The 27,553-nt window shown below is 51.2% G+C and overlaps 1 protein-coding gene across 1 annotated transcript; it reads right to left on the bottom strand.

The window, feature by feature from the left end:
- Positions 1–15: 15 nt before the first annotated feature.
- CGN (cingulin) lies at positions 16–27,553 on the bottom strand. The gene is made up of 21 exons (XM_058660266.1): positions 27,472–27,553; positions 20,857–21,737; positions 20,107–20,207; positions 19,946–20,015; positions 19,733–19,831; positions 15,239–15,366; positions 14,449–14,581; positions 13,563–13,775; positions 13,021–13,169; positions 12,647–12,779; positions 9,067–9,276; positions 8,612–8,818; positions 8,142–8,399; positions 5,704–5,874; positions 5,225–5,386; positions 3,766–3,855; positions 3,347–3,430; positions 3,133–3,251; positions 2,396–2,504; positions 1,556–1,719; positions 16–1,224 (listed from the first exon to the last, which is right to left on the bottom strand). The coding sequence occupies exons 2-21, from the start codon at positions 21,721–21,723 to the stop codon at positions 1,083–1,085; spliced, it is 3,609 nt and encodes a 1,202-aa protein (XP_058516249.1). The 5' UTR covers positions 21,724–21,737; positions 27,472–27,553; the 3' UTR covers positions 16–1,082.

Genomic DNA, 27,553 nt, shown 5'->3' with positions numbered 1-27,553 from the left:
GTGGCTTTCTAGGCCCAGAACAAATCCTGAACCAGGGCAAAGGCCCTGAGAACATAAGGGTCCCTAGGCTTGCTGCAACAAGCCACAAGGAAGACCATGGATGGGGTCTGAGATCGCTGTGCTGGAACTGGTAAATACCATTGTCAGGGCCCCCGGGTGCAAGTACTTGAGTAGTCACAGAGGAAGAAGGATGGAAACCCTGGGCAGAACCCAGTCCCCACCACTTTCCCATGGTGCTCCCTGAAGTCTCCCTCCCAGGGGTCCTCAGGTGGGAAAGCAGGTGACTCGTAATGAGTCACGGGGGTGACCGGGAAAGCTGAGGGGCCCAGCTGGGGAAAGGCTGGTCTTTAGAGAGGTATGAATGTGCAAGATAGAACAGGCAAGAGCATCCTTGCCTCCTCACCCTGGCTAAGGCACCGAGAGGAAAGCAGCGCAGGAAAGGTGAGGATAGGAGACGGAACAGACAAAGGGTCCCTTGGACCTGCTGGCTGGGGACAAAATTATACATATTGGAGAAGGTGGGGGCCACCACATAGGTGCCCCCAATTGTGCAAAGAGGAGCATCTGAGAAGTGGGTAAAGCCACGCCTGCGTGTCCAATACCCACCACGCTCCCCTAACCCTGCTCCAGAGGAGGAGAAAAAAAATGGGATGTGGGAATTCAGGGAGGATATCACAGGGCATTTCCCTGAGCCTTAGGTCAAGGGCTAGAGAAATAAAGCTATGTACACGCATGTGGCAATTTCCACTCTTCCTCTCCTGCTCGGTGCAGCACTCCCACTCCTGCCTTGGCTACCTGTTCACCATCCTTCTGCTAGGAGGGGAGCGAGGCAGCGACTGGCACTTAAGGGAAGGGTTCGAGCAACCTGGAGCTCTCAACCCTCCACTGGAAAAGGGCAGTCCAGGCATCAGCTTATTACTGATGTCTTACTATTATTTTTTAATCACCATCATTCTCAGACCCATCCTGATGGTACAACTGAGTGACCAGGTCACCCACCAGCTGAGACGGGCAGGGGCCGAGGAGGGTTGACCCAGGACAGGGCGCAAACCTAGTTTCTCTGGACCCTACAGGAGCACACGCTAGCAGGAGCTGGTCTGTAGGTTGCTCTCTGTAAGCAGGGATGCGATAGATGAGGGATCGTAGACGCCGTCAAATTCTTCATCTGAGCTCAGTGCCTCGTGTTTGAGGGTTGACTCAGCAGCTGAGCGGGAAGCCTTGCGCCTGAGTCAGAAGGGAGATTGGTGAGCGAGGGGGATGGGAGCCACTGAGAGAGCCACCTTTCCCTTGTTAAGCAAGTTCTGGTCTGCTAAGGTTTGCAGTTATTCACAAAGCACCCCACGTCCACCTCCTGCCCAACTAATCTGAGATTTGGCAAGACAGGGTATGGGATGAGAACTGAGACAGAATGAACCAGACACTCACAGGCAGTTTTATGCTTGCACGGTCCCAGCTTAAGGTACCTTTACTCGTGCAGCTAGGGAGGGGCCGCTGTCCACCTGCTCTCCACCTGCTCTCCTACACAGCTCCCAGGGAGCGGGAGGGTGGCCCTTACCAGGAATCCTTCTCCAGGGACTTGATGCGCGCCTGCAGCTGTTCATTGACCTCATGCTGCTCCTCCAGCTCCCGCTGCGCCTTCTTCCTCAGGCCGTCCAAGCGCTCGATTTCCTCTTCTGCTTCATCCACCTGCCGCTTCAGAGCCTTCACCCTCAGGCTCAGCTGGGCGAGATCCCAAGTCCCCATGTTAGCAAATGTCAGCTACCAGGGCCCGGGATAACTGTCCCTGGAAGAACGGTCCCAAAGACTTGCTACGCGGGGCTCTCCTTGGGGGTTTAAAGGAATGAAGAGGGCTGGGTGCTTAGCTCGGCAGCGGTTTCTGGCATTCCATCTCAGAATGCCTGGTTTGGGCCCTGGCTGCTCCACTTCCAATCCAGCCTCCTGCTGCAGGGCAGCCTGAGAGGCAGCAGATAATGGTTCAAGTACATAGGACCCTAGGACCGAGCCACCCACATGGGAGACCCAGATGGAGTTCTGGCCTTCTGGTGTCAACCTGGCCCAGCCCTGGCTGTTGTAGGTATTTGGAAATGAACTAGCAAATGAGGGATCTTGCTCTCTCTGTTTGCCTTTCAAACCAAATGAAAATAAATAAAATCTTTTAATTAATGTATTAGGTAATATCATGTAACACTCAACAAGAGAACTGTGGATATCGGAAACACTCAAAACATAATGTTTACTATCACTGCTCTAGCTTAGTCTGTTCATCTAATCTTGCCATCTTTATCTAAGGAAGGTCTGAGTTGGGCAGACGTGGGGGCTCCCTTGGCTTTTTGGTGAATGTATCATGTGTACACAGTGCTCACAGGTGCCCAGTCTGGTAATCTTGTGTTCTCACCTGGTCTTTCTGGTCGTTGACATGCTGCCGCTCATCATCAATCTGGATGGACAGTTCTTTAACTTTCCGTTCTAGTTTCCGGTTTGTGGACTGCAGAACTGTTTTCTCCCTAAGAAAGTGAAGCAGACGATAGGGGGTGGCATTGTGGCATAATATGTGAAGTCACCACCTTCAATGCCAGCATCCCAGGTAGGTGCTAGTTCAAGCCCCAGCTGCTCCACTTGCGTTCTAACTCCCTGATGATAGGTCTGGGAAAGCAACAGATGATAGATAACCCAAGTGCTTGGGCTCCTGTCATCCACATGGGTGACCCAGAGAAAGCTCCTGGCTCCTGCCTTTGGCCTGGCCCAACCTTGTCTACCACAGCTGTTTGGGAAGTGAACCAGCAGAAGGAAGATTTTTGTCACCTCCTCTCTCTTTCTGTAATTTTTTCAAGTAAAATAAATAAACCTTTTTTTTTTTTAAATAAGTGAAATAGAAGGCTGATCTATGGTATTGTCATTGTGAAGGACACTTGGCCCCCTACTACTGTCTTCAGGGGCTTCTCTGTTACAAGCCGCAGCTTTAGGCTAAAGGATCCAGGACCAATCCAAAGATAAGGGGCAAGGATTAGACACAACTCAGGACTTCAGGCTAGGCTGGCCAGCTTTGAGGTGAGCAATGGAGGGAACCCCAGAAGAGCACGGCCCAGGAGGTAGGAAGACAGGGAAGGGGGAGGAAGGATGGACTCAGGTCACCTCTCCTCGGCCTGCAGTCGCTCCTGCAGCAGCTGGTTCTGGGTCTCAAGCTGAGACAGGCTGGCACTGGGCTTCTGGAAGCCTTCGGAGCTGGCCAAGCGGTTCTTCAAGTCCTTGTTCTGAGGGGCACAGAGGCCTTCCTGTTAGTGGTTTACTGTGCCATCCAAGTCACCTCCTGGGCTGCACCCCACAATTCCAGCCCCTCCCTCTCAACCTGTCTTTCCAAGGAGATCTTGTCACACTCCAGGTCCTGCCGAGCAGAGCGCTCCTGCATGAGCTCCGCTCTCAGCTGATCAACCTGGTGGAAACCAGATATGAGGAGGGTTGAGGACAAATCACCACATGGAACCAAGGGAAGTAAGACCCGCAGGACGTACCCCCTGAGGCCCCTCAGAGTCCCAGGCCACTAAGAAGTCACAGCCTCTTCCGGGTAAGGGACCATGAAAGGCGAAAAGGTCCTCCTTCATCTCACTGGGAACCAGCCTCCCTTCTGGACCCAAGCAGCCCAGGCTAGTGGGCTTCTTTCCTCCACTCAGGTTATTGGATTCTAACTAACCGAGGGTCCCCTAGGGGCCAACTCATCCCAGAGCAGCCCCAGGCCATGCACAAATGGGGGGCTCAGGAAGGGAATACCTGGTCCCGGCCACGATTGACCCGGTCTGTGAGCAGCTCCACGGTGTTCTTCTCCTCGTCCAGCTCTGCTTCAAGCCGTGAGACTTTCTCCTATGGCACAAGGACAGGTTCTTTGCGCCCCACCCCACCAAGCTGCACGGATTTGTGTTCTCACCTGGCGGCTATACCACACCTCAACAAAGCGATAGCTAGCATCTTTTTTTTTAATTAAAATAATCAGCTTTCAACATTAAAAAATATCTGCTACAAATGCTGGATACCCCAATGCCACAGCCAGACAAGGTCCCTCTCCAACTCCAGCCTCCATAGGCGTTTTTCTCTGTTTCGCCACAGTCCCCTGTAGACCTTATCCCTGCCAACATGGAGTTAGTGCCCTCTGCTGACCAAGTGGTGGCATCAAGACATGGCTCCTTGGCAGGAAGGTAGTCCCCAGAATCCACCATGGGGCTTCAAAGAGTTATATAAAAATTCAATTAAAAGAATTAAAAGCTAATGTGAGGGCCAGAGTTGAGATGCAGCAGGCTAAGCCTCTGCTCATTAGAGCACTGGTTCAAATCCAACAGCTCTACTTCCAACCCAGTCCCAGGCAAATATGCCTGGGAAAGCTGCACAAGATGCCCCAAGATGGCTTCCCTGGGGGAAAACTGGATGGAGTTCTACGATCCTGGTTTTGACCTAGCCCAGTGCTAGTCACTGTGGTCATTTGGGGAGGAACCAGTGATTGAAGATCTCTCTCTCTCCTTCCTTCTCTTTCACTCTGCATTTCCAACAGATAACATCTTTTTAAAAAAAAGTAACATAGGCTAAGACACATTCCGCCTTTCCAGTACTGCAGGACAGAATGGATAGATGTATTAACAAAAACAAACAGCTGTACATATTGTTCTTTCTTCAAAGTACTCTGTACAATAAATGCAGTATATAAAAGTGTTATTGTTGTTATGAACAGTACCTTGTAAAACTCATGTTATAGTCTTTTTAAAAAGTTGTATTTTAGATACAATGCCTTGGGGGGGAGTAATATAGGATGGCATTGTGACGTAGCAGGTAAAGCTACCACCTACAATACTGGTATCCCATATGGATACCAGTTTGTGTCTTGAATGCCCCACTTCCAGTTCTAGTAGCTTGGAAAAAATAGCAAAACATGACTTAAGTGCTTTGGTCCCTGCATGTATGTGGGAGACCCTGAAAAAGCCCCTGGCACCCAACTTTGGATTAACCCAGCTCTGGCCATTAAGGCCATTTGTGGAGTGAATTAGCAAATGGTTTACTCTTTTTCCCTTTTTCTCTCTCTAAAAACAAAAATCAGTGTATCCAAAAGAAACCCATCAGTGACTAGTCGCCAGTTTTGATCTCTATTACAGAACGAGGCTTGGAGTGTCCTGGCTTCTCTCTCCATTGAAATCGAGTCGGTTTACCCGCCCCCATCCCCCATGTAAGAACTGGTGGTCCTCACCTCGAGCCCCTTCACCTGCCGGGCCCTGTCATCCTGAGAGCGCTTTTTGTTCTCTGCCTCCTGCTCCAGTCCCTGCAGTCGCTGGGCCAGCAGCTCTTTATCCAGCTTAGCCGAGTCTCGTTCAGCCTGGGATGCCTGAAGGGCCTGCCGCAACCTCTGGGTCTACAGAGCAAAATGCAACAGCTCATTGTTATTAGGAGGTAGGATGTGGGGGTTGAGGGGTGGGTACAGTCTGCCCCAGGATGAAGGGAACGGGGATAAAGTGGCAGAGATGTTTATAACATGCAGCACAGTTTGAAAGCCACCACTCCAAAGACTATACACCTGTGGCAGACACTTCTTCCACCCTATCCCACATTGGTACATCACTGCAAGGGGTTGGCCCAGGACTCGTAACCACAGGTTCACTGAAGAGGCAATGACCTTCACACCCAAGGACATTGAGATGATCCCCACCCGGCAGCCTTTTCGGCTCCTACCTCATCCTGAAGCCGGCTCAGGCCTCCAGAGGTCTTCTCAGCCTCACTGGCCCAATCCTTGGCCTGACGATGGGCATCTGCTACTTCCCGCCGGGCCTTTTCCTTATAATCCTCCAGCTGCGTCTGGAGCTGCTGCAGGGCTTGCTTGGAATCTTCTCCAATCTGCTCCAGCTAAAATGGAGACAAAGCAGTTTTCAGCACTGTACCCCAAGTCACCACATCACACTCCCATGACTCTGCAACAGAACCCCTCTCTGCTAAGGCAGCCCTCTCCAATGCTCTGTGTGCTAGCTCTCTAGTACGGTCAGTAGTTACCCACAGATGCCTCTGTTCAAATCCTAGCTCTAGGGCACCTGTGCCAATCCCAAGTCCCAACTGCTCTACTTCTAATCCAGCTCCCTGCTAATCCTTCACCTACAAGTGCGAGTATGCCATATGGATGGCAGTTTGTATCCCAGCTGCTTCCATTTCCCATCCAGCTCCCAGTTATGACCTAGGAAAGCAGTGGAGAATGGCTGAAATGCTTGGGCCCCTATAGCCACATGGGAGACCTGGAGGAAGGTACTGGCTCCTATCCTTGGATTGGCCTAGCTCCAGCCATGGAGGCCAATTGGGGTGTGAGTGAACCAGCAGATGGAAGATCTCTGCCTTTCCTTCTTTCTCTCTCTGTAACTCTGACCTTCAAATAAAAATAAATCTTCAAACCCTAGCTCAGTCACTTACTTACTAGTGACCATAGACAAGTCACCTGACCTCTCTGGGTTCTATTTCCTCATCTATAAAATGGGGTAATAATAGTCTCCGTGATGGAAGGCTATGTCATTTAATCATATAAAATATTTATAAGTACCTGACACGCTATAGTAAACATAAATGACCATATTTCAGCAAGCCCAAGGCATCAATAATTATAAAATGTGCTACTAAGAAAAATCTGCCAACTGAACTGTGACATATCATTAATTATATGACCCAATTTCAGAAAAGATTAAAACATGCACTTTGGCCTTATGGTGTAGTAGGTTAAATCACCTCCTGGGACACTGGCATGCAACGAGTGCTGGTTCAAGCTCCAGCTGCTCCACTTCCAATTAGCTCCCCGCCAATGCATCCGGGAGAATAGTGGGAGATGGCCTAAGTACTTGAGCCCTTGCCACTCATGTGGAAGACTCAGATGGAAATTCTGGCTACTGGGTTTGACCTGACTCAGCCCTGGCTACCACAGCCATTTGGGGAGTGAGCCAGCTGGCGGAAGATCTCACATTCTCTTTCACTCTGTCTCAACTCCCATTTTCAAGTAACATTTTCTTTTTAAAACTATGCACTTTGTGGGCCCGGCGGCGTGGCCTAGCAGCTAAAGTCCTCGCCTTCAACGCCCCGGGATCCCATATGGGCGCCGGTTCTAATCCCGGCAGCTCCACTTCCCATCCAGCTCCCTGCCTGTGGCCTGGGAAAGCAGCCGAGGACGGCCCAATGCATTGGGACACTGCACCCGCGTGGGAGACCCAGAAGAGGTTCCAGGTTCCCAGCTTCGGATCGGCGCACATCGGCCCGTTGCGGCTCACTTGGGGAGTGAATCATCGGACGGAAGATCTTCCTCTCTGTCTCTCCTCCTCTGTGTATATCTGGCTGTAATAAAATGAATAAACCTTAAAAAAAAAAAAAAAAAACTATGCATTTTGGGTGCTGGTGCAATGGCTGAACTGGCTAACCCTCTATCTGAACGCACCAGCATCCTATATGGGCACCAGTTCGTGTCCTGAATGCTTCACTTCTTATCCAGCTCCTTGATTATGGCCTGGAAAAGCAGTGGAGGATGGCCAAAGCTTTGGGATCCTGTGTCCTCATGGGAGACTTGGAAGAAGCTCCTGACTTCAGATCAGCTCAGCTCCGGCGGTTGCAGACATTTGGGGAATGAACCAGTGGATGAAAGATCTTCCTGTCTCTCTCCTTTCCTCTGTAAATCTGCCTTTCCATTAAAAATAAACAAATCTTTCTCTTTTTTAAAAAAAAAAAGGGCAATGCATATCAGAACAACTATTAAGTGTTTTCTTTTGTTTCAGGGAAAAGGAAAGAACCTAACTAGCCAAAAGCAATATGTACTTTTTACTTTTTTCTCCTTCCCTTCTCCTGCGTTCCAAGTTCTGCCCATGAGAACTCTTACACTGTGATCCTATAGGCTTCTAAGGGAGAATCCTGGGGCTGACTCTCCAAGAGCGAGGACACGAAATAATTGAGCAGGAAGTGGAGGGGGTGGTAAGCAAGCAGCCAAGAGGCCAAGGAGCAACGTTGCTTCCTTCAGATTTCACCTTGGCCTACCCAACCCTGTACTCGGGGGTAATCAAGGCCACCTCTGCTCTCCTCTCCTCCCCAGCCCCAAGTCCAAGCTGTCCTATGAGTGGGCCTCTTGCTAAGGTTCCTGGGCCGCCTCTGCCCACCTCCTTGTTGAGCCGGTCCACAGTGCGGTCCAGCAGCCGCTTCTGCTCTTCCAGCTCAGCCTTGCTGCGGCGCAGCACCTCGCGCTGCTTGCCCTCCTCCTCCAGGGCCCGGTTCAGGGCCTGCTGCTCCTGCCCCATGCGTGCCAGCCCTCGCTGGGCTTCTTCCAGCCGGACCTCCAGGGCCCGCTTGGCAGTCGCCAGGCTCTCCTCTTCCTCTTGGGAGGCGTTCAGGGCCTGCTCCAGTCGTTGTTTCTCTGCCTGGGGGGGGGGGGGGGGGGGGCGGGGAAGATAGGCAAGCCGGGCTGGGAACACCCATCTGGGGCAGTGTATACTGGCTTCAAGGAATTGCTGAGAAGTGAAGGCACTTGGCAATCAATGCCTGGGCGCCTGACAAGGTAGTCCAAGGCTAGAGACCCAGGAAGGGAGGAAGGGGTTGGGAGCAGGTACATAGCTTGGGCAAAAGTTCTCACCTCTAGCCGCTGCACCTTGTCCCGAAGTCGTGCCTCCACAGCCTCCCCGCCTTCCGCCAGGCCACGTGCCTCCTTCAGCTGCTGCTCCAGACCCAGGATGCGTCGTCGGAATTCGTCGTTTTCCTCTTGGGTCTCGCGAAGCGTGGTCTCCACCGCGGCACGCCGCTTCCCCAGCACCGCAGAGTCCGCCTCGGCTGCCAGCTTGGCCTGCGGACGGTTTAGGGAACGAGCGGCTCAGACCGTGCGCTCAGACCGTGGGGACCGCAAAAGACAGGCTGGCCCCCTAACCAGAGGCATCCCAGGGATTCCAAGCCATGGCTCAAGGCTGAAGCCAACGCCTTGCGCTTCCCCTGGCCGGTCCAATACAGCATGCACGCAGAGCACAGGCAGTCAGCCGCCTGTGGGTACCTACCCCTCCGCCTGCACCGTCTAAGCCCTGGGCCCACTCCCCTTGCCTTGGAAGCGTCTTCACAGTCCTGCCTCAGCTGCTGGATGGTCTTTTGCAGCTGGAGGTTCTGCTGCTCCAGTTCCCGGCCTCGCTCGGCCTCGACGTTCAGGGCAGCCAGCTGCTTCTCCAGCTCACGGTTGCGGTGCTGCCCTGCCACCTCCCGGTTCTGCAGCTGGGCCTGCAGCTCTTCCAGCTCCTCCTGGGTATTGCGCAACTCCTAACAAGGGAAGCCCCAGACTGAGACGGCGGAGGCGTGGTCAAAGTGCAGCCTTCAGCCAATGCCAGTGAGATGTGCACTGGTGCAGTCACTTTGGAAAGGGCTGGGCAGTTGAGCCAGTAAGTCAAACCCTAAAACCTTGGACCAGTAGCAGGGGCAGTCACCGTGTGACACGGCACTTTTGCTCCTTTGCTATAGCCTCGAGAGAGTTGAGAACATAGGTTCCTATAAACACTGGTGTGTGTATGCTCATCGCAGCTTTATGCAAGATCCCTCAAATGAGGGAACAACCCGAATGTCCAAAGAGACAAAGAGCGTGTTTCTCTAGACAGGAATACTATTCAGCCATGAAAAGGCCTGAAGCACTAAAATATGCCACCACTTAGAGGAACCTGACAACATTCTGCTATGTATGGGAAAGAAGCCAGAGTCAGCAGCAAAAACTTACGTGGCTGCCTCAAGATTCCAGTCCCATGCAATATCTAGATGAGGCAGATCCAGCACAACACAGAATAGATGAGTTTCTCAGTGGATTGGGAGCACGACCGCTAATGGGTACAAGTTACCTTTCTCAAGTGATAAAAATATTCTAGCATTCGATGCTGGTATGGTTTGCAAATCTACACCTTGAATATATTCAAAACCACTGAACTGTATACTTCAAGACAATGAGTTTTATAGTACAGTAAATATTACATCATAAAAAATGTGGATGGACATTGGATGATGGTATGGATTAGTGATTGGCTGCGTAGAAAATATATATTGAAATTCAAAATATGTGGCAAAATGGTAGTGCAGTGCTGGGGGTTTTTTTGCTTGTTTGTTTTAGTTCTGATTTCTTTTAGAAAGAAAAGTAAAATATAAGTTCTGGTTCTAATTCTTTAGTCATGAGCTACTTCTGACATTCACAAAGAACCATAAGTAGGCAGGCACAGCATAATGGCTCAGTGGTATCCACTGGGATCCCATTGGGTGCTGGTTTGTGTCGCAGCTGCTCCACTTCCCATCCAGCTCCCTGCTTGTGGCCTGGGAAAGCAGTGAAAGATAGCCCAAAACCTTGGGAACCTGTACCTACATGGGAGAACCCAGAAGAAACTCCTGGCTCCTGACTTCAGATTGGCTCAGCTCCGGCCATTGCGGCCACTTGGGGAGTGAATCAACGGATGTAAGATCTTTATCTCTGTATCTCCTTCTCTCTGTAAATCTGATTTTCCAATAAAAATAAATCTTAAAAAAAAAGAAGAACCACAAGTAGGCTAAAGGACCATCTTATATAGAGAGAATATTCAAGGATTCAAGGTAAAACATTAACGAAATTAATTAGAAGAAAAAGTGGATGGTCTGAGTTGGGCCTGATTCATCTGTTTCCCTGATGTATATTTTGTTTCTTAGTTAAGTACTGGATAAAATATACTTCATATATAAGATCAACAAAACCTTGGTGCTTTTTAACTTCACTCAGCATAATCCATCAACAGAGACTGTCTGGAGGGCTGTTCATATGCCCTGTGTCAGCATCTATAGTGAGCTGACTTCAGACTACCCTGGATATTCAAGTTCAAGTTCAAGTTCAAGTTAAAAAGTTGTGAGGGGCCCAGCGGCGTGGCCTAGCGGCTAAAGTCCTCGCCTTGAAAGCCCCGGGATCCCATATGGGCGCCGGTTCTATTCCCGGCAGCTCCACTTCCCATCCAGCTCCCTGCTTGTGGCCTGGGAAAGCAGTCGAGGACGGCCCAAAGCCTTGGGATCCTGCACCCGTGTGGGAGACCTGGAAGAGGTTCCTGGTTCCCGGCATCGGATCGACACGTACCGGCCTGTTGTGGCTCACTTGGGGAGTGAAACATTGGATGGAATCTCTTCCTCTCTGTCTCTCCTTCTCTCTGTATATCCGGCTTTCCAATAACAATAAAAATCTTTTAAAAAAAAAAAAGTTGTGAGATTCATTTCCACTTCCCCAGTCTCTCAGAAGTTTTCCTGAGAAAGCAGATTCTCAAGCTTCATAATCCATCAATCTCCAAGGTTTATTTGGCTAACATTTATTACATTTTTCTCCACCACATATTTTGCATGATCAGTTTTCTCTTGATCTGGAAAACAGTCATTGACAGCTATATCCTTACTCATTTAAAAATAGGATCACCATGATTACAGGGCTGTCTGCATAGTAATAGTAATAAATAACGATTGGGGGCCCGGTGGCATGGCCTAGCGGCTAAAGTCCTCGCCTTGAAGGCCCCGGGATCCCATATGGGCGCCGGTTCTAATCCCGGCAGCTCCACTTCCCATCCAGTTCCCTGCTTGTGGCCTGGGAAAGCAGCAGAAGATGGCTCAAGTCCCTGGGACCCTGCACCCTGTGTGGGAGACCCAGAGGAAGTTCCCAGCTCCCAACTTTACTTCGGTTCAGCTGTGGCTGTTGCAGACACTTGAGGAGTAAATCAGTGGATGGCAGATCTCTGTCTCTCCTTCTTTCTCTGTAACTCTGCCTTTCAAATAAAAATAAATAAATCTTGTTTTAAAAAAGATTTTTAAACATATCTAAGTCACTCAAAATAATGAACTATCATTTTATCCTTCAAAAATGAAAACACCAGAAATATGAACATTGAAAGAGCAGAAATATTGGAATGTTGGAATGAACAGAAATATTGGAATGTTCATTTCAACTTTATGACCTTATCATTTGTTGGGTCTTCTAAAAATATCATCCATGAATGGTAAAAAGACAAATAACTTAAAAAAAAAAAAAAAAAAAGACCGCAGAGGAAATCCTAACATCAACCGCACGTACTATGGGCCCATCAGCAAGGCTGTATTTTGAAGACTGAGGAAACGAATGTGTTAAATGCCACGACCTTTTAATTCCCATGTCCAGATCGTATGTTCTCTAAACAGCCTTCAGACAACAATTTGGCTTCCCAAGTAGGTCATCTGGCCATGCCACGTGACGCTATGTCTCATTGTAAATTAATCAACTGTCATTCTAACTGTAAACATTTGCTTCCTGAACACAATTACTAAGCCCCCCACAGAAAAGACAGAGCAGCTTTTGCTATGCTGACCTAATTCATTTTCAAGCCTACAAAAATGACCCTGGAGTTTCAGAAATCCACCTAAATGCTGCCACCCATGAAGGTTCTTGGGAGGCAGCCAGGAGCCTCCAGGCATACCCCATCCTAACCACTGACAGCCCTTCCTGTTACAAATTGCTCAATTCAACAGGGAGACCAGTCCTACTGTGCCAGAAAAAGAGAACATCAGGGCAGGCCCCAAAGCCAAGCATTGGGAAGTTGGCCCACCCAGGCCAGAGACCCTGGAGGACCTGGCATCCCGCCCCTCATCCCGCCCCTCACCCTGCCCCAGCTCCCCATACCTTCTTAAGTTCATCAACCTGGTGGGTATCTCTCACACCAGCTCTGGCCTGCTCTAATTCTCTCTGCAAGGCCTCCATCTTATCCCCAAGCTCCTCTTCCATCTCCTCCTTCTCCATCCGCAGCTGCAGCAGTCTGAGCCCAATGAAGGGAGGTAAGCAAAAAAAAACAAAAAACAAAAAAAAAAACCAGGGTCAGGTCTCCTGCCTGGAGGAGGTTCATAGGACAGTGGAAATCACCTTCCCTAGGCATCCACTCCCAGGAAGGAGGGAGGTGGGTCTGGAGAGAAATAATCTGAGATATGGGGGGGAGGGGAGGGGTTGGGAGCATGAACATGGAACAGATAAGAGGTCCAGGGAGCAGGTGAGCATCTTACTCCTGTTTGGTGGCTTTCAGCTCCTCCTTGTTCTTCTGGAACATGTTCTGCCAGTGCCCCGTCTCCTCGGAGGTTTCCTCCAGCTCCCGCTGCAGCCCCCGCACCAGGGCTGACATCTTCTGCCGCTCAGCCTCCAGCACCGCTTGGTCCTAGGGAAGGCAAGAATCAGATGCCTTGAGGCTCGGAAGGAGGATCGTGTTTCAAATCAGAACATGTGGAAAAGAAGGCTTGGGTCCACTGGGCACCAGGCCAGCCACACCCAGGCACCCTGCGGTAGATGGGACAATGCCAGCAAGGGTTCTTTCCCCAGATCCCCTGCCCACTCCTCCAATGCCTATGGGAAGTCCCCTAAAGGACTTGAGGCACCACCCATCCTCACAGCTACTTACCTGCATGCCCTCCCACTGTCTATACAGGTCCTCTACATCTCACAGGTGTCCTTTAGGAGGACTTGCCAGTCACAACCAAGACAAGTCCAGAAATGCAAGACCTGAGCAGCCCTGCTCTCTGGCAGCCCCACGCCACCCTGGCCCTCAACATACCTGGGTTGCATCCTGCATGCTCCTGCGAAGCTGTTCTGTGTCTCGCTGGCACTGCTGCCGGACAAACTCCACTTCCTGGTCACGAGAGGCCACCTCCTCCTTCAGGGCCCCCTTCAGGGCTGTCAACTCCCGCTCCCGGAGCCGCAGCTGCTCTTCTACACGCTGTTTGCCCTCCAAGACCTCTTCCAGAAGCTCCCGAGTCTCTAAGAGGTCCTGCGGAAAAGAAGGGTAGAAACATAGGGGTACCCATATTAGGAACCATCTGCCTAGTAATTCATTCACTCATCAGTTATAAAAAAAGGTAATCAAGGGATCAGTATTGTGGTGCAGCAGCAGGTAAAAGCCACTGCTTGCTAAGTTGCCAGCCCATATGGGTGCCAGTTTGTGTCCCAGTTGCTCCACTTCGATCCAACTCCCTGCTGATGGTCTGTGAAAGCAGCGAAGGATGGCTCAAGTGCTTAGGCCCTGGTACCCACATGGGAGAGCCAGAGAAGCTCCTAGCTCCTGGTTCCTGGCTTTGGCCTGGCAGTACTGGCCACTAGAGCCATTTATTAAGTGAAAAGAAGGAAGTCTCTCTTCACATCTCTCCCTCTAACTCTTTCAAAACAAATAAATAAATCTTAAAAAAAAAAAAAAAAAGCATCAAGCACTCATGTGAGGCACAGTACCAGGTGTGTCTGTCCCCCAGGATACCTAGATAAGACAAAGGAAGCTTACCATTCTGGGCCCCAGCCCCACCCCGCCACTGTTAGCCTGACAGCAAACCCAGGAGTACCCAATAACAAACAACCTACTCCCTGCACTTTGGGGAAGCCATGAATGAACAGGTGGAGACTTCTCAGCTAAAAAGGTGGCCAGGGTCAGGGTGCGCAGGGCCTGTCCCTACCTTCAGGAGCGCATCCTTTGCAGGCTCAGGCCCCTGCACCTGCTTCAGCTTGCTCTGCAGCTCCACCATCTGCATCTCCAACTTGTGGCGCTCGTTTTCGCCCTGGTCCAGGAGGCGCTTCATGTTCTGCACCCTGATGATGGGTACATGATCAAGCACGTTTGTCAGGTGGCTTTCTACATAATTCACATGTAGGCATTCTCAGAACTGCCTTTTTGCTCCAACTATTTCTTTCTATTGAATATATTTTGGAGATGACATACTTTTCACTGACATCGTAATTAAAGGCTAAATAAAGACTTCTTGTTCCACCCTCAGCAAGGCCTCCCGGGACTACCTGACTGGACACCACACCCTGCTCCTGCACACCTAGCGCTCATCTGCTTCAACCTGCTCTGCTTACCGCCTTCACACACACTCCACATGCGCTTACACAATAGCTCTGTTTACTGTGTGTCCTCTCACCAGAAACTGGGCTTTGGCGAGCCTAGAACCCCTCACCTGTTGGCTTCCCAGGAGCCTAGGTCAGCATTCACTGCAAAAACACCTGCTGAGTGGGGGATGAATCCTCCCAAGAATGCTGTGAGGTAGACACGATTATGAAGCCCATTTTACAGACCAGGAACATGAGGTACAGAAGCAAAATGAGACAGCCTCACTCCAAATCATACGCTCTATTACTGAGAGAGGAGGAACCTGGGGCTTCTAGAGAGTTTTCTGTCTCCTTCGATCCTTGTGCAGAGTGCTGCCCTCTAAGTCTGGCCCCACGTGTGCTAATTCCTCCACTCACTCCTTGGTGCTCTGCTGGGCCTCCCCCTTCTTCCTCTCCAGCAGCTCCTGCAGCCGCTTGCATTCTTCCTCCTTCTCCTCCAGCTGCCGCTCCAGCGCAAGCCGGGATGGCTCCAGCTTCTGCCGCTTCTGAAAAGCACAAGAGAATAGAGTGGGAGGGAAGTAAGGCAAGGTTTCCAGGAAGATCAGGACCCTGGGAATGTCTAACAGTTGTTAGATGCTCACTTTGTGACAAATACTTTATCTAGAGCGTGTTCTATCTGCACTTCACTTTCTAACAAGCCTCAGTACTCGTGACGTTCAAAACATGTCCAAAAGGAGCCAGCAAGATGGCACATCATGCTAATCCTCACCCTGCAAGCACAAGCATCCCATATGAGCACCAATACAAGTCCCAGCTGCTTCACTTCCAATCCAGCTCCCTGTTAATGGCCTGGGAAAGCAGTGGAGGATGGCTTAAGTGCTTGGGTCCCTGCCCCCACATGGCAGACTTGAAAGCAGCTCCTGGCTCCTGGCTTTAGAATGGTTCAGTTCTGACCATTATGGCCATTAGGGAAGTGAACCAGCGAATGGAAAACCTTCTCTCTCACTGTAAAATCTGCCTTTCAAATAAAAATAAATAAGTAAAATTTTTAAGTACACCCACAAATCCTCTCACAGTCCTTTCAAAAGGTGAAGCCCAACTTCTCTGGAGTATACACCAGACTCGGGGAATCCCCTGTGACAAAAGGAAATGAGGAAGTGATGGATAAATTCTGAGATTGGAATATCAAAAGGCCAAACAGCTTCCTCCTTCCCTTTTGTAGACGCTTGACTCACTCTGAAGAAGAAAGGCAATGGGCATACTGCAAGGGGCACCAGCTCTGAGAAGAAATGTAGACAGGTGGGGGACTGAGGCCTCCAACCAATAGCCACGTGAGCAGCATTTCAGCAGAACACTCTGCAACCTTACTCCACCAAGTCTTCCAATGATGACAGCCGCGGCAAAAAAGCTTCAGTAACATACCCAGAGCCACAAGCATCCAACTAAATTCATGCCCAGTCAATGGACAATGCTGGTTTAAGCCAGGGGTGGAGACTGTCCAGCTCTAAGTGGTATAAAGTCCTTGCATTCATGTGGTCTGGCCCTGCCAAAGCAATTGCAGGTGGGATTCAAAATGTAATACATCTGGGCCCGGCGGCGTGGCCTAGCAGCTAAAGTCCTCGCCTTGAACGCCCCGGGATCCCATATGGGCGCCGGTTCTAATCCCGGCAGCTCCACTTCCCATCCAGCTCCCTGCTTGTGGCCTGGGAAAGCAGTCGAAGAAGGTCCAAGGCTTTGGGACACTGCACCCGCATGGGAGACCCGGAAGACGTTCCTGGTTCCCGGCATCGGATCAGCGCGCACCAGCCCGTTGCGGCTCACTTGGGGAGTGAATCATCGGATGGAAGATCTTCCTCTCTGTCTCTCCTCCTCTCTGTATATCTGATTTTGTAATAAAATAAATAAATCTTTCAAAAAAAATGTAATACATCTGCAGCAGGCTAATGTTTAAGTTGATTGCTCTATGGCCTGTGAATGATGTCTGAAATAGTCACATGGCTCCTGGCAGCAAGCAGATTCCCACCCCTATTTGCTTGATAGGAGTGATTTGTCACACAGCAATAAATAATTGAATCATAAGCAGCAGTACTATTACTCTCCACACTTTATAGCTGTGGATACAGGAGCCAAGGAAATTTAAATAACTTATCCAAGATGAGCTATGCATTGACAAGCACCAGGTTTTGAACCTAGCTGATCTGACTCCACTGCCCTCTACGTTATCAGGACACTACATTGCTTTCCAGAAAACAAGCAGTTACGATCCAAAATCTCACTGAGCATCAACTACATAGCAGGCAACTCTGTGAAACAAGGAAACAACATTTGATGAATGGGTATGGAGGCTTTGGAACAAAACAGAGCTGGGGGTGGAGATGCTGTCTGGGATACCCACATCCCATATCAGGGTGCCTGGGTTTGCATCTTGGCTCCGCTTCCAGTTCCACCTTTCTGCTAAAGCACATTCTTGGAGGCAACAGATAATGACTCAAGTACTTGGGTGCCTGACCCCACAGGGAGAACAAGCTGCAGCTCTAGGCTAGAATGGGCATTTGAGGCGTCAATCAGATTTCTCCTTGTTTACCTGCTTTCATTTTTTAATAAAAACAAACATAAAAATATTTAAGAGAGAGTCCGGCACAATAGCCTAGCAGATAAAGTCCTTGCCTTGAATGTGTCGCGATCCCATATGGGCACCAGCTTGTATCCCAGTGGCCCCTTTTCCCATCCAGCTCCCTGCTTGTGGCCTGGGAAAGCAGTGGAAGATGGTCCAAAGCCTTGGGACCATGCACCTGCATGGGAGACCCAGAAGAAGCTCCTGGCTTTGGATCAGCTCAGCTCTGGCTGTTGCAGCCACTTGGGGAGTGAAACATCGGATGGAAGATCTTCCTCCCTGTCTCTCCTCCTCTCTGTTTATCTGACTTTCCAATAATAATAAATAAATCTTTAAAAAAAATTAAGGGAGTAAGCCTAGACTGCAACTCAATACCGCAAGTAATTCACTTAATTTCCCTGATGTTCAATTTCCTCATCAAAAAAGGGTCAAAGATGCCTTGCATACTTTTCAGGGTTGCTGTAATGACTGCATGTTGCCAGGATAGTATCTACTACAAAAATTACATTAAAAGAAAATGCACCTCAGGGTCGGTGCTGCAGGGGTCCGTGCAGTAGGTGTGGATGGCACGAAGGTGTGAAGAGAACAGCTCCCCTGCTTGGCAGGGCCCGGGGGAGCTTCCAGCTGTTTGGCAGGGCCCGGCGAATTTCTCTCTGACCACCTTGATGCAGTCTCACCACCCTTTTGCATGGACACTCAAGCATCCCACTAAGAATCCTGTAGTCTATTGAGGCATTGTTTGCCCCTGTGAGATGGCTTTGGCAAGTAATATGAGCTTGAGAGTTAATGTTACTGATAATGTCTTGGTGAGTGGGCCTTTAACCGCGCACAAGAGTACAATTAAACCCATGCCATTTCTGGACACCTTGTTGTGTGCCTACCCATTGTCCTGAAATCTGGCCCAGACATATAGCATGCCTTCTGGGAAATGGCTTAAAAAGAATTTTACAAACTAACAGAATTGATGGGAGTATGAGTGGAAACTGCTATGGCAAAAAAAATATAGTTACTGTGACCTTAAAGGTTAGCCTGTCCTTGCAACTTTTAGAGCATAGAAAATGCAGCTGTTTTAGCTGTTTTTATAATTTTTTAACTAGAGGAAATTTAGGGCAATTCTACTAACATCACAGAGATATACTTTTGATTATTGTTTAATTGTTTATGGGGTTGTAGGGTTTGCAGTTGTAGGGGGATTTATGTTTGAAATTTTTTGCCTTAGATCCTTATGTTCTTTTTCTTTTGATGTTTCTTTCCCATTATGTGATAGATAAGTTGTGAAAATAAAATGTAGTAGGTAGGAATGTTTTACTGATTAGTAGGTAACCATCTGTGCCTCGGCCTTGGACTTCTGGCTGCCACCTAATGGCTACTTCTAAAGAATGAATAATGGTTTGCTTTAAAGAAACTGATTATAGTAACTTACAGAATTATCTTTAAGAGCACCTGGTTGACCATGAAGTAAAAATTAATTGAACATCTGTATATGCTGTCTTAGTTCTAAAGTTAAAGATAAAAAATCAAACGTTTGTGCAGAGGCTAGTGATGTGTCTAAGTAAATAAAAAGGACAGCTTCTTTTGGAGAATAAAGCATATAGCAAGAAGCCACCAAGTGTCAGTGTCTGTGTCTTTCTTTATCGCCAACTCCACGCACCCTTCCCGAGCTCCGAACTCTCGGCTGGAGCTGGACTCCGGCAGGTGCAGTGCCTTCATGGAGTCATGTCCCGCTGCTCCACTTCCCATCCAGCTCCCTACTTGTGGCCTGGGAAAGCAGTAGAGGATGGCCCGAAGCCTTGGGACCCTGCACCCACATGGGAGACTAGGAAGAAGCTCCTGGTTCCTGGCTCCAGCTCTGACTGCTGCAGCCATTTGAGAAGTGAATCAATGAATGACAGATTTCTGTCTCTCCCTTTCTAATTCTGACTTTCCAGTAAAAATAAATAAATCTTTAGGGGGAAAAAAACAACTCATATTATTCCAGCATTATCACAAGGATAAAAAGAACAGAGGTAGAGAGAACCGAAGCAAGTGTCCTCCAGCTTCATGCAGCCATTAAATGGCTGCGCCTGAATGGGAACTCCCCCAGGCAACTGCAACAGAGGTAGCTGGACCTTCTGTGACTGCTGCCTCCCATAGAGCTCCAGGGGGCCCCAACAGTCCTAGCTGGGACCAGGGTATCTGCCCTTGTTTCTCATCTCACAGCAGACAAGAAGGCTTGTTCTGCTGCTAGGTAGAGCCAGCCAGGTGCCATCCAGGCCAAGGTTTACTCTCTGCAACCCTTCAGCCCACCTGCCCCTCACCTTGATCTCTTCATCCAGTTTTTGCTGCAGCTCTTCCACCTGGCGGCTGAGCTCCCCCTGCCCTGCCAGGGCCTTTGTGGAGCCAGAAGAATTCACTACCTGCCAAAGATTTCAGCGGTGGGAAGTCAGGAGCGGGTCTACATCTAAGCCCCCTGGGGGCCCTCAAGGCCCTGCCTTCCTCCCCCTTGTGCACATGCGGAGACAGCAACTCACCACCAGTGGCTGCACCTGCTCCATAACCAAGCTGACCTTCCTCCTCACAGAGGCCTCGCTCTCCGAGCTTCTGCAGAAGGGCACAGTAGTGAGGGTTAGGGACCCGAGTCCGGGGAAGGCTGATGCTGGCAGGGAAGGACGGGGACAGGTGAGCCACTCACCCCTCCCTCAGGATGCCAAAGATGGTGGCTTTCAAGTAGTCTACACTGCCGGGCGGTGCTGCCTCCTGCTGGTCTCGGAGAAGGTCTGGAGTCGATTTCAGCTGCCAAAAACAAAAGAGAAAAGAAATGGGAATCCTGGCAAATGGCCTGCGTGGTGTCCAGAGCAAGCAGAAGTGGCAATGGATGCCAAGACCCTTGGGGCAGGACGAAGAGGCCTGCAGAGTGGGAGAGAAGCCTGGCTGCAGGCTGGGAGAAGGGCAAGCACGAGGTGTCTCAGCCAGCTGGGAGCTGTGTCACATTAACTCATCATTGATGCTAGTTAGTTAGGTTTTACAAATGAGTTACATTTAGGATGCACCAAAGCAGGCTCGATCCTTGCTTCCTTGCGTTCCTGAGTGGGAGAGAAAGACGTACAGTTCCCTGGAGTAGGGAACTGCCCATGCATCCCATACCTGCCTTCAGTCAGCCACACACCCAGCAAGTGCCAGGACTGGGGCATGGGGGCCCTGACACGTTCCTCTGCAGGCTTCTGAATATTGATTTGATCTGTTAGGTCTGCTTTCTTTAGAATTCACCCCTGGAAGCACCTTGTGCATGTCAGTAGCATCTCTACAGTGGCTGGATAAAGCAGAGAGCAAACTGCAGAGATCTCCCCGTCTCCCCCACCCCTGTTACTGGATTTAGTAGGGAAGTCCCAGGGCTGATGAGAAAGGACTGGGGGCTGAAAGGCGGGGAGGTGATGGGTCTGACCTGCAGCACAGCAGGGTCCGGTGTCCTCCCTCGCGGCTCCTCAAAATTCTGTAGGACCCAGTCCTGGGTCTGACGGGAGCGGTTGAAGCCCCCGAGAGCGCTCTGGCTCTGGGCCGACTGCTTCAAGCCACCTGTGTCGTTGCTGTATTTTGGGCTCGGGGTCCAGTGGTCAGGTGACTGGCGCTCCCGTGCCTCCACAGTGTCTCGAGGCGGCCGGCTGTCCAGGCTCTGGCTGCGCTTGCGCTGTTCGAAGACCAGCGTCCGCGAGCGGCGGCCAGCTCTGCCCCGGGACTGGCCCGTGCCTTTGCTGTCAAACTTGTTGATGAGGGAGTCCACGGAAGATAGCGGAGCAGTGTCAATGGTGCTGCCTGGGGAAGTCTCTTGGGGAGCCAGCTCCAACAAGCTGGCGCTCCTATTGCTGGAACCCCCAAGGCCAGACCCTGCCAGTGAGGCCTGGGACTGGGACCGAAGCAGCCTCCCATTCCAAGGGGTGCCCAGCTCCTCATCAGAGGTGCTGCTCTGCGAGGGAGCAGGAAACCCCTTGACCTGAGAGTAAGGATTCTCGGGGAGCTCAGAGTCGGAGCTGAGAGCTCCCGTCCCCCCTTGGTTGTTGCCTCCTTTGATTTGAACCCCAAAGGAGTCACCCCCTTTATCCCCACTGTTGAGCACCACAAAGGGTTGCCCCGCAATGCCTTGCACACGCACGGCGACTCCATAAGAACTAGCCCTTGCATCCTTGGCTGGGCGTCGTCCACCGCGACGCAGGGTGACAGGCTCCATGCCACCTTCCGGCTCTGTGATAAAGCGAATCTGTACTCCGTGGTCCACCGGACCCCGCGGCTCAGCCATTGTGGCTGCCTGCTCCATGGGACGGATGAGTTCTAAAAACAAAGACAGGAATTTCATCTCAGAATGCTTGAAATGAAAACCCAGATACCTTGGGGCAGGGAGCATCACTGCCTGTGATGCTGGGATCCCATATGGACACCAGTCCCCACTGCTCCACTTTTGATCCGGCTCCCTGCTAATGTGCCTGAGAAAGCTATAGAGCATGGTCCAAGTGCATGGCCCCTACACCTTCGTGGGAGACTTAAAAGCTCTTGGCTCCCGGCTTTGGCAGGGCCCAACCCTGGTCTGCTGAGATTGTTTGGGGAGTGAACCTGAGGGTAGAAGACTCTATCTCTGGCTCTCCCTCTTTTTCCCTTTCTCTCTTTGTAACTCTTTCTTACAAAAAAAAATAAATCTTAAAAGTGAAAAGAAAGGATACCTGGGGCAGCCATTGGCCTCAGTGTGTGAGTTGCAACTTGGGACACCCACATCCCACATAGGAATTCACACTGGAGTGCCTGGTTGGAATTCCAACTCTTCCTAATTCTAATTCACTTTCCCACAAACGTGCACCCTTGGAGGCAGCATGTGATAGCCCACGTACCTGGGACCCTGTCACTCACATGGGAGACCCTGATAGAGTCCTGCGCTCTTGGCTTCAGCCTGAGTCACAGACCTGGCTATGCAGGCGTTTGGGGAGTGAACTGCAAATGCAAGTGCTGTCCCTCTCTTTTCCTTTCTGTCATCTCTCTGCCTTTCAAGTAAGACAAACAGAAAAAAAAAAAATCCCAGAAACCTGCATCTGCTCAACTGCTGAGCACTTGGTCAGGGCTTTGCACATGGTGAATCTCAGACTTCATCCGAGTAGCGGATTAGCTGCAGGGCCCATTAAGACACAGGTGGCTGGATGTGACCCCAGAGCCTATGACTCTGACTTAGCAACTCGGAATCTGCAATCCTAACCACGTTTCCAGGTGATGCTGCCACTACTGACTCAGAGGCCACTCTCTGAGACCCAAGACCTAAAAGAGTCTACCTCCTCTAACACAGTCCTGGGAACCTGGCTTTGCTAAGAGTTTAAAAGTTTGTGGGATGCCACAGTGGCTCAACAGGCTAATCCAAATCCATAGCCTGCCATATGGACATCCCATATGAGCACTGGTTTGTGTCCTGGCTGCTCCACTTCCCAACCAGCTCCCTGCATATGGACCAAGAAAACAATGGAGGGTGGCCCAAAGCCTTGAGACCCTGTAGCCCCATGGGAGACCCCGAGGAATCTCCTGGCTCCTGGTTAGCTCTGGCCATTACAGCCATTTGGGAAGTGAACCAGTGGATGGAAGGTCTCTCTCTGTCTCTTCCTTTCCCAGGAAATTTGCCTTTCTGATGAAAAAATACATACATAAAAGTAAATCTTTGAAAAGTTTAAAGATTTTGTTTGATTTTTCACTCCTGCTCTATATCAGCCACCAGAGGCCTCCCATCTCTGAGTGGAGGCAGCCTCCAAGTGCCGACTAACAGATAACCTCCCTCCCACAGCAGAAAAGGGGGCCTCCCTGTCAGGACTCATTCGGAATATAGAAGGCCTCCCTGAGTTGCATCCCTTTCCAGGGAAACTGACAACAGCGACGTGAGGGAGAAAGGCTAAGGGGGCAGGGAGAGCCAGTGGTGGGGGTCCCAGGACGATTTGTCCTTCCAGAGGTCCCGACGTACCACCTTTCTCCCCCTTGGTCCAAACTAAGGGTTAGCAAATGGAATGTGTTCCAGGCATGCTCTGGCTTCAGGAATGTGAAGAGAGGTTCTCTTCGGAGCACATAAAATTCCCCAGCCCTTCTGCTAGTTTCCATTGGAGCCTAGCACCAAACTGGAGGAGGAATCTCCCAAGTGCCAGGCAGGTGCAAGGCAGTCAGGGAGATGGGGGTGGGGGGAGGCAGAGGTGGGAGAGGCAGGGGTGGGAGGGGCCGAGCCCCAGGTAGTGAAGGAAACCGGATTCTGTCAGAGTTAGAGCATTCTTGGCATTCCCAGCTCTTCCCCTCAAGGAAAAGGAACAGAGAGGGAGGAATCCAATATTGGGAAATGGTCAGAAGACGTCTTGGCTCTGGGATGTCATTCCAGGACCCAAGGAGAGCAATGCGCCCTCCCCCAGGACACAGCTGGAGCACAAAGGTTTACCCGCTTATCAGGGCTGTGCAAGCAGGGGTTTAAGGTAGTTTTCCAAACCACTCAGTTGCTACAAAAGGCACTGGATGAGAGCCAGGGTCAGGCTCGGAAAACCTAAGCTCTGCACCCAGAGGGAAAAACACGCCAGTTGCCTGAGTCTCATCTTTCTCATCTGTGAAATGAGTACAGTACCTCCCAAGGGAACTACCTGGGTACATCAGTCAGTAACCACACAGGCATCGAGTGTAAACGTTGTCTACTCATTCGCTGCAGATTTCTGTGTTTTTACCGTCCTGAGGTTTCACTTGAATAAAAGCAAGGGAAGCAACAAACTCATGAACACCACCTAGCCAAGAGTCTGGCTGTCCCCAAGCTGACAACAGTCACTACTTACTCCTTAACAGTCACTGCTTACCCCTTCCGACAGGAACTTCCTGGCTGCACCTGCTCCGGAGGACAGTGCCTCCTCAGAGAAGCCAACCTTGACCACCCCTTCCCACAACCCAGGTCAGACCTCGCGTATCAGCTTCCCAACCCTGTCAGTCTGTCTCAGCTTATGCACAGCTCACTAGTTTCCTGTCTGTCTCCCTCACATAATTCTAAGTTCCTGGAGGGCACAAGCCTTCACTATCAGCCAATCATGGTGTCCACTGCACCTGCTGCCTGGTAGATGTCAACAAATATTCATTGGCAGTTGCATCCTGAGCCAAAGCAGACTCACACAATTCCCAAATTTTGCCTAAGAATCACTCACAGCCACTTTCCCTGTGCCCTGGTGGCAGGTCTTCCTCTTGGCCCAGACCCTCTGTGTCATACAGTCAGGGGCTCAGAACCAGATATGCCTAGATGGTACAGCCAGTCTAACTTATTTATAGTGCGGATCCACTTGGTCAGTGAATCCACAGATTTTCCAGATCCAGACCAAGGAAATTCCATACCCAAGCCCAGCAGGTGCACCACCTCTAGCAAGAGAACGCTTAGCTGCCCAGGGGACACATTAGGTGCTCCTCCTCAGGATCCCAGTGACGTCCCAGCTTCAGTCACCTGGGGGTTCAGGGGCCACAAGGATCAGCAGAATCAACAGGGTGGGTCAGAAAGCAGAGCTCTAAATGATTCAACACGGAAAACCCGAAACCTACCCGCCTTCAGTTACAGAGGACACGGGGCGGGGCCAGGAAGGGAGGTGGGGCAGGCCCAAGGCCTTGCGTAAGCCGCAGAGGCAGGTAAACAACCATCAGGCACCAGGCAACATGGAGTCGGGGCCCACAAACTGCTCTTCCCTCTTGGGCCCACACCCAGAGCTCTGCTCTTCCCACTGACTGTACCCCAGGAAGCGACAGGGCAGAAGGTAACTCAGCTTCCGCTGTCTTGCCTGTGCCATTCCTACCTGCCGGGAAGAGAAGGAGGTGGCCCTTACCCCTGTAACAGACAGCCTCTTCTCCCTGGGTTAATCATTAGCCTGCCCTGCCCCAATTCCATCACCTCTGGCCCAGCCATATGCATCTGACTTCCAACTAGGAGTGACAGGGTCCCTGGACTTTGAGGAGGAAGTGGGGGTGGGGTGGTTTGAACTCAAGACGGACAAGCACAGAGCCTGGGTGACGGAACCAGATTTAACAGCCAAGCAGGAGAACCAGAGGGCTAGAAATTAGAGTCCCCTTGGAGGTAGCAAAGAAAGCAAATGATCAAAATGGAAAAGGACAGCTCTGCGCCCTTGATCCTGTAGTTCCCTTTTCCTCCCAAAGTGAGGGTCCTCATGGATCCAAAATGAACACACACACACATACACACATACACACACATGCACACACGTGAGCGTGCGCCCCCTGAGTGGACTCCCAGCCAGGTCCGAAAAAAGCAGAAACCTGAGAGCCAGGCTGGAGCTGCTTGGCCAGTGGAGGGGGGGGTGAACAATGAGGAACTGGGCCCCTGCAAACTGGCTGGACTGGTTTTAGAAGCAAGGGGAAGGGGAGGACCAGGCAGACCAGACCAGAGAAAATTCCACACCCCCAAGGAGACCAGGGGACCAGGCCAGCAGCAGGGGCTCTGTCCAACCTGGATGCCAAAACCACGTCTGAAGGAGGAGGGAACAGGGAACAGGCAGGAGGGGCCTGTTGAGTGACAGGCCGGCATGTGACAGTAAGACTTTGTCTCTTTCGACCCCTCCCTCTGCAGCTCCTAAAGCCACATTCCTGATCCCACACTCCCCTTGGCCACTTCCCTGCCTTCCTCCAGCCCTCCACCCTCTGCCTCCCACAAGGGTAATGGCATGCCGGGCCGGCCTGGGAAGCATTCTAGGAAGCCGAATCCTCTTAAGAGCCTAGTAAATCTGCAGATTAGTCAGTCACTCCCGCACCCCCCCAACCAATATCCAGGATGAAAGAAGAGGTGCAGAGGCACGTGTGGGCCACCTATCTACAAATAGAGCACTGGCTAATTATTTCCCAATTACAACTACTTTCCTCAGCAGGGCATCAAAGGGGCCAAGCTGAGGTTGACTCCGTGGCCCTCAACGCCAGAGGCAAGGAAATTCGCATCCGAGGTCTGGTCTGGGCCATGGACCTGGAAATTCAGAGATCTAGAGGAGTAATTCCCCTAGTGTCCAGGCCCCAGAGGACTCTGCCGCGTTGGGCATCTCTAGTGCTTGCTGCCAGGCTGCCAGGAGGCAGGGATGCCTGCAGGGGGGCTTTAGGGAGTCACCGGGAATCTGGGAGACATCAAGGAAACCAAGGAATCAAGGAATCAAGGCTCTCAAACACCACCGGTACCACTCTCCCAACACTCACACCCCCCCCATGCCTCCCATCTAGAACCAAAGAGGAAAATAGGTATGCCTGGAGGAAGAGTTTGACATGAGCCCCATAAAGAGGTCTCACAAGAAAGAAGAAATTCTAGATGTTCTGTAAATCCAAGGATGTATACTTCCTCATATTCCTCTCTTAGAAAGCAAATGGACTCTCTCTCTCCTCTCTGGAAAAAAATATCCTTGGTATGAAAGCAAAGGGAAGACAGAAACTGAAAGCCTTGGCTTCTCACCTAGCCAAGACTTGGGCAGAGAGTGCCCTCTTGTTCTGTCCCCACCTCCCCCCCTCCAAGACAACACGTCTCCTACTAGCAACTGCCTTCACCTGTAGTTGAGGGTGAACAGTTAGTTAAAGCTCCCACACCTCCGAGCCATCGCAAAGCCAGGAAGGGGAGGTGGCAATCAGCTCAGACTGGCCGCGGGGAGAACAAACCGCAAGCAAACAGCACCTGCCGAAGCCCTCCCCTGGCCTCTCTCAACCTCAGGCCGCACTCCCGGCGCCCCGGGGACTGACTCCTGTCCGCCCCTCTTTCCTTGCTCTCTGCCCCCTAGGCTGGTGTCTGACCTCCAGGGATAAACTGGCTCTGGGAGCAGCCGCCGCCGCCGCCGCAGGTGCCTCTCTCCAGGCATCTCTCCGGCCACCTGCGGTCAGCACCGCCCTGGGAGGGACCAGCCCCCAATCAGGACTGCCACCCAGCCCTGATGTCCCCCTTCCTCCCCTCTGCAACTCCGCACCTGCACCGGAGAGCGGCGGACCCTGACCTCGCCCTTGGAGGAGTCCGTGTGCCTCCCGGATACCCACCCCGGCCAATGCCCAGTTCACTCACCCGGGCGGGCTCGGCGCTCCCGGCTCGGGCTCGGGCTGCGGTCTTCTGGCAGAGCTGCACGCGCGGCTCCGGGCCCTCCCCC

Source organism: Ochotona princeps, chromosome 2 (genome assembly GCF_030435755.1).
Source record: "Ochotona princeps isolate mOchPri1 chromosome 2, mOchPri1.hap1, whole genome shotgun sequence".
Classification (NCBI taxonomy): Eukaryota; Metazoa; Chordata; class Mammalia; order Lagomorpha; family Ochotonidae; genus Ochotona; species Ochotona princeps.
This window is presented reverse-complemented; position numbering and strand designations above follow the sequence as displayed.

Bases quoted from the DNA above. Each gene is read 5' to 3' on its own strand.
- CGN (XM_058660266.1), bottom strand. From the start codon at position 21,723: ATGGAGCAGGCAGCCACAATGGCTGAGCCGCGGGGTCCGGTGGACCAC. The intron at 14,582-15,238 runs GTGAGTGGAGGA...ACCCATCATCAG, and splicing joins GCCCAGCAGAGCACCAAGGA to GGTGCAGAACATGAAGCGCC. The intron at 3,431-3,765 runs GTATTCCCTTCC...GGTTTCCACCAG, and splicing joins TCAATCGTGGCCGGGACCAG to GTTGATCAGCTGAGAGCGGA.